This window comes from Penaeus chinensis, chromosome 13, assembly GCF_019202785.1.
Source record: "Penaeus chinensis breed Huanghai No. 1 chromosome 13, ASM1920278v2, whole genome shotgun sequence".
NCBI lineage: Eukaryota > Metazoa > Arthropoda > Malacostraca > Decapoda > Penaeidae > Penaeus > Penaeus chinensis.
Genome location: NC_061831.1, coordinates 18,736,684 through 18,744,183, shown reverse-complemented (window position 1 = coordinate 18,744,183; position 7,500 = coordinate 18,736,684). Strand labels below are relative to the sequence as shown.

Sequence of the window (7,500 nt, the reverse complement as noted above, 5' to 3'; positions counted from 1 at the left end):
GTTTTCAAAATGCATTTATTTACAATTTTTTTTTACACCACTAACCCCACAAAAGAAAATGTACATACTGAATGAAAAAATAAAAAAAGTTTATTCCCCCCTTTTTTAAAGTAATCCAAAATGCATGTTCTATGGCATATACTCTTCTTCAGTTTCCATAAGGATAACCACCACTACAACACAGATGAACTGGCTTTATTGATCGACTATTGAGCAGCTTTTTGTAACATACAATAGTAATACTGAATAATTTCACATGATTCACTTAGTTTATAAGGAAATAACATTTTTTTTTCCCGAAAATTCTTCTATTTTAACATATATTTCCAAAAGCATTATATCATGGAAAAAGTATGGTGTCTCCTCATGTGTGTTCTAATACAGCTGTTTTGCCTAGCACGATAAGGGCAATAAGGGCAGGCATACGGTTTCTCTCCGGTGTGGGTGTACGAGTGCTTACGAAGATCAGTCTTGTCTCGTGCAATGTAGGGGCAGTAGGAACACTCGTGCTGGCGCCTTGGGCCTTTCCCCACATTCGCATCCAAGCGAGGTTGCCATGTATCCTAACAGGGAGAGAGACAATCCACTTAGCTGTACACTCTTAAATACTGCCACAAGCATTCACTTGTCTTTCTTAGCCCAAAACAAGCAACTTTAATAAAGGTACAGCCAGTGGACAGTCCCGGAGATACTGATTTCTTGTGTGTGAATGCCAGTGTTGTAAAGATGAGGCATACTCATCTTTTAACCTGAAAGAGCCAGGTACAACTCCCTGCTACTGACATCATATGATCATGTCTAGATATTCCAGCCAAAGAGACCAAGCAACAGCCTATGCTACAAAGCAGCTCATCTTGGGAAATGCTCCTCAAACAAGTGTAGATTAATGCACAAATACACAATTTTGTAAATAAAGATAATTTCCACATTTCCAAGCAGGTTCAGACCAACAATGAAAAACCTAGGTCTGTTCAATTTTCTTTCGTCTTTCTTAACAAGTTGGCTTTAAAAACAGACATATATGAACTGAATAGAATTCAGTCTTACTTACATTACTTCATTTTGTGTGTGTGTGTGTGTGTGTGTGTGTGTGTGTGTGTGTGTGTGTGTGTGTGTGTGTGTGTGTGTGTGTGTGTGTGTGTGTGTGTGTGTGTGAAAAAGATCGAATAATTGCTTCTTGAACTTGAAAATTTATACTAGTGATGCTTCCTCATACAAGTTTTCAGATTGCTGCTTTGAGTTGACCAATAAGGACAATACAAACACACACATGGCTTTTTGCCTGTGTGGATTCTGATATGCTTTCAAAGGTGACACATATCCTTAAAAACATAACCACAAGTCAAGCAAATTTTCATGGAGACTACAGCTTTAGTTCTATCAGCCAAATTCCCCCCCCCCCCCTCCAAACCCTGCCTTGCTCTGGAGGAAATACTGTTGGCACTCGACTATCATCCCATTCCTATAATGAAAAAGGTAGGTATGTTACTTCTTTTAGACCCTTCCCTATCCAAATCTTGTATTAATGCTTTCAAATTTGCAGTCACTCAAGCAAATAATTTCATGCATATTTGCACCAGCCCTGAAAATATCTCTTAAAAGAACAACTGAAGGCTTACAGCATTCCAGTCTCCCCTTGTAATACTACTAAATATGAAAATAGACACAGCTTTTAACAATCATATCAACCAAAATATCTATAATCGAGTTTGTGTAAATTAAATCTGAAAATTCAGTGAGAATCTGTACATCTGTACTTAAGCCACACTGAAATTTAATAAATAAATAAATAAATAACAGATAAATATATACATTCATTCTGGAAACTCTTCAGAACATTCAACATTTATAAGTGTTTGATCGTGCTTTAATAAATGAACTTTAAAGTCACTACTTTTATTGGTACGGTATGAACAGTGTGCACAGTTATAGCGGTGTTCTCTTGTGTGAGTTCGACAATGGTCTCTGAGGGTACTACTATCCTTTGTGCGAAAGGAACAGTGTGGACAGGCATACGGTCTTTCCCCAGTATGTGTACGAATATGTTTCTTGAGATCATAGGAGTCACGGCTCATATGGCCACAATAGGGACAGCCAAACCTCTGGTTCTTCCTATTAGAGTTACAGAGTGCAGCAAGTGGAAGATTAGTGGTGATCCCACGGCCTCTCTCAGGGAACACCTAGAATAAGATAAGGCACGTTACCACCCACTCTTTTCAAGAATTACCCCGCCCCCCTGTCAATATAGAGATCTTATTTTGTACTAAGCACTTTCCATATATGGAATTCCTCCAGTTTAGTACAAATAAAAATAGAATGAAGAGGTAAACAAAAAGAATAGAAACTTTCATGAGATTTGCCTTTACACATAAAAGAAACGTTTAAAACGGATTTTTTGTTCGTAAAAAAGGAATGTGTCTATTTAGATCCATACATTTTTTACTGCAAAAAATATGAACCACAAATAATGAGAATGAATTTCAGCCCATTTCTATTCTCAAGATTCCTGAAATTCTTTATTGAAATTAGTTTTCCTCTCACAAATTCCAGAAGTTCTGTCAGTATCACCCATTTTATAAACATTCACAAATAAAATATTGCTTGATCAGTAATACACATAAATCTATATGTTAAAAACTTTATTATGCTACATACGTTTCTCTCTTTGGTGCTGGTTCATTGTGAGATCATACTTCAAAATATATTCAACAATGTAAAAGATCACTAAAAGGATTTTGGAGGATTTTTGCTAATAAATATACTTGAGTTTGGCAAACTTCAAAAGAAAATACCAATTCCCTTCAAATAAAAAATATCACAAATGTATAGCCTCAGGATTGGCAATAAAACTTCACATAAAACGAATAATCAAGTCAACCAAATATCCTTCTACTATCAATTTATCATTTGCACTTTGTCTCATCCAACAGAATTCCAAATCAAATATCAGTTCCCTTCCTAATGAAATCACCCATCAGTGATGCCAATGATGACGGTCCATGTGAGACTTGATGCTACTACTAGTGCTTGCTCTATATTGGCAATGTGGGCAGGCATATGGTTTCTCTCCAGTATGAGTTCTTATGTGTTTCTTCAAGTCGTAGCTGTCCCGACTGGTGTGCCCACAATAAGGGCAAGTCAGTCTGAGGTGCTTCCCATCTGCCCCAAACCCTGACGGAGGTGGTATCCTACTGGCACTCACAACGCCTCCATCATGGCAAGCCTAGAATGAGACAAGGCACGTTACCACCTAAGAACCATCCAACATTTTCAGGTTGTATTCTAATCAGGTCCGCCATGCCACAAAAACAGAAGAGGCCTCTTTCACGATGACATGTGGTATCCATTGATGGTGCATTAGATGGGATGCCCCTTTTCAATATGGAGTTTCCTGACATGAGACTTCAGATGGGAGCAGTGGTTGGCTCGGTATGGACAGTGAGGACACTGGAAAGGCCTTTCACCAGTGTGGATGCGCACATGAGTCACCAGATTGAACTTCTTCAGGAAGGTCTTGCCACAAAAAGGGCAGGTATGACCAACGCCAGAGGTCAGCCACTCAGGCCAGGGGGGCGTGGCTGGATCTTCCACCTCAATGTCTCTGCCACGCCCCTAGAAGAGAAGAAGCTTCTCAGCATCATGCACCACACCAACGGCATCACTCGCTGTCTTTACTGACAGACAATATAAAGCCTATTGTAAAGTTACTTGTGAGCCCAAAAAAAAAAAAAAAAAAAGGTCCTTTGATTTTCCACGCAAATATAGTACTTTGTAATAGTCTTTTTGGGGGTAACTGATTCCACATACTATTTTCTCCTTCTCCAGAATAAAGAGTTCACACAATTTTTCTATAATTATATGACCATGTCATTTACATGTCATGTATTATGTGAATACATACCCAATATACACAGGCACACTCACACCCACAATCTTACTTCTCATTAAGTATCAGGCATCTCTTTCCGTTGAGACCAAGGGTTTCGACATACATATTAAGATATTTTTCCAAAATTACAAACTTAGCAGGGAATTATATTTACAACATTTGTGATTATCACCAATGATTTATCTATATATCTATGAAGTAATTAATTTATTACTTCTATTATCTTTTCTTTAGTTTTTTGACAAAATCAAACCTGCTAGGTTCATATTGTTGTAGCAATTCAAAATAAAATAAAACTTTCTTGTGTATTTTACGGTTTCCTTTACAAATCCTTTCAAAAAACAATAAACACGAATTTGTTTCATGAGATGCAATTCTTTTGCCAAATCTGCTCTTCAACAAACTCCTAAAATGCCTAAGATCCGACACCATCTCCCCCAAAGTGGAGACAGCACATATATAATAATCATGAAAGTGTGTTATTACTGTAAAGGAGTTCTCTTTTCCTAAAACTGAATGAAGGAATGTAAATCTAATGAAAATAAAGTAAGAGAGTTAAAGACGTAGTCCAGTAGTGTACTGAAAAAGGTATTTACACTCTATATACACTGATGTCTTTTGAGCTTCTAAGCTTTTAAGTGCATTTTTTACATAAATATTAAGAAAGCTAAAAGAAGAGAACTTTTTATTACAATAATACAACACATTTTCATTATCAAATTTGTTACATCTATTATGTAAGAGAGCCAGCTAGAAACCGAGTGTGTCTGCTGCTAGCAACTTACCTTTGGTGGGGACACACAGGCTAGCTGCATTCACACTCTTTCTTCATGGATGGATTAGTATATACTGATATTCATCTCATTGAATATATGACAATGCACTTCACTTTCCTATAAATCAAAGTATTTCTAACTAGTGCTTTTTTCAAAGATATTCCATGTGAATGACAAGTCATTGATTATTCCTGACAAAAGTTAAGCATAATGAAATGCAAAACAAAGTATGAATTCAATGCCTAAAAAAATTAAAAACACCACAGATCTGGAAACTAAGTCAACAATTAAAAGCCTACTTGTGAAAAGCTTTTTCCCCCCCAAACTTCAACTATTCTCTTGGACATCATCCAGTTTAGCAACATGTCTAATGTTTGGACGATGCAGTAACCTCTGCCACTGAATACATACTCATACAGCATTTGGTTATATATCTATAATGTACTCTATTATTTCATAATAACATATTGATCAACATATTATATAGCTCATATTGTTGAGTAGTAGCTAAAGCATATGATTAATCTTATGCCTTCAGATGACTATTGTTGAATCTTCCAGGTGGGTAATTTTGTGTGCAATTGTGTGCAATTGTGAGTGTGGTGTGGTGAATGTGGTGTGGTGAATGTGATGTGGTGTGGTGTGTGTGATGTGTGTGGTGAGGTGTGTGATGTGTGTGATGTGTGTGGTGTGGTGTGGTATGATGTGATGTGGTGTGGTGTGGTATGATGTGGTGTGGTGTGGTGTGTGGTGTGTGTGTGTGTGTGTGTGTGTGTGTGTGTGTGTGTGTGTGTGTGTGTGTGTGTGTGTGTGTGTGTGTGTGTGTGTGTGCACGCAAGTCTACATGTTTTTTTTGTTTTGCTTTCATGAACTTCTCCCCTTAACAAGAGGACCAAGTTGATTTTCTTTATCAAAGCTATGAAATTCCTGATATATATTTATATCATAAACTAAAAACAGCAACATGCCTTTGATGTGATGACTATAACAAAATAGTGTCTCCATGTATTATCATATAAAATAGTGCAATCCTGAATTTCTCATTGTTAACACACTAACAAACTAAACCAATTTCAAATAACCCAATCCATCCATGAAGTTTTGATTTTACCAAAGTAAAAATGAGTACATTACCATAGCTGTTAAGCAAAATTATTAATATATCAATAGGAAATTAGCTGGCACTCTTAATAAAAAGCTCAGCAGATATGTACACAAACCATTTTAGTTTCAATTTAATAAAATAACTGAAAAAGTGTTGAGATATTGGTGTATTTCATTTGTCCATGTACAATGTCAAGTATGAAAACATGCACACACATTCATGTGTGTTTACACATATATATATATATATATATATATATACATATATATACATATATATACATATAAATAGGTAAGTATGCATATATATATATACATACATATACATACATGTGCACACATACATAAAAACATAAACATACACACACACACACACACACACACACACACACACACACACACACACACACACACACATACATATATATACACACACACACACACACACACACACACACACACACACACACACACACACACACACACACACACACACACACATATATATATACACATGTATATACATGTATATATATATGTATATTTATGTTAATTTAATATATATACATATACATATATATTTTACATATATAACATATATGTATATATATACATTTATATGCACACATACATACATATATATTGATATTTATACACATATATATATCCATATCATATAATATATATATAACTATAAATAAATGTATTTATTTATATTTACAAATATATATATATTATATATATACATATATATATATATATATATATACACACACAAACACACACATATGATATATATAATATATATATAGAATATATATATATACACATTTATATATATTTACATACAAATATCCACATATATATAATACACACACACACACACACACGCACACACACACACACACACACACACACACACACACACACACACACACACACACACACACACACATTACATATATACATAATTTATATAAACATATAAACATATATATACAAATAAATATATATATACATATATATACATACAATATGTACAATAAATATATATATATATACAATATATATAATATATACATATATGTACATACAATATATATAATACATACATATAATATATATAATATATACATATATATATACATACAATATATATATTTAATATATACATATGTACATACAATATATATTTAATATATACATATACATACAATATATATAAACATAAATATATATATACATACAATATATATATACATACAATATATATATACATACAATATATATATAATATATACATATATATACATACAATATATATATATAATATATACATATATATACATACAATATATATATAATATATACATATATATATACAATATATTTATATATATATATACATATAACATACATATATATATATCCATGCAATACATATAAAATATACATATATATACAATATATATATATAATGCATGCATGCATACATAAATAAATATAAGCAACACAGACAAAGACACAGACACACAAACGTAGAATTCATGAATACATGTCTACACACAAATATGCATGCATTAATACACTCCACATCCACCACAATCTTTAAAATAACATGTATCATAGGTTAAGTTTAATGCTCAAATAAACAATTACAAAAAGCATTCAGTTAATTTACACATCCATCCATCCTCCCTCCCTCTGACATTCATTTACATCTTTCCACAA

The 7,500-nt window shown here is 33.5% G+C and overlaps 1 protein-coding gene across 47 annotated transcripts in view; it reads right to left on the bottom strand.

Annotated features, from left to right (window-relative positions):
* The window catches only part of LOC125031460 (longitudinals lacking protein, isoforms A/B/D/L-like), an 84,740-nt gene that overhangs the window by 65,134 nt on the left and 12,106 nt on the right, over nucleotides 1-7,500 (bottom strand). The window contains exon 6 of one of the 47 annotated variants that reach the window (XM_047622247.1): nucleotides 1-563. This exon is cut by the window's left edge and continues 793 nt beyond it. The exons of 43 other annotated variants lie outside the window; for them this stretch is intronic. In XM_047622247.1, the coding sequence (XP_047478203.1) occupies nucleotides 336-563 (228 nt within the window). In that variant the 3' untranslated portion in view covers nucleotides 1-335. 3 more of the 47 variants (XM_047622218.1, XM_047622238.1, XM_047622233.1) reach the window with 3 other exon arrangements.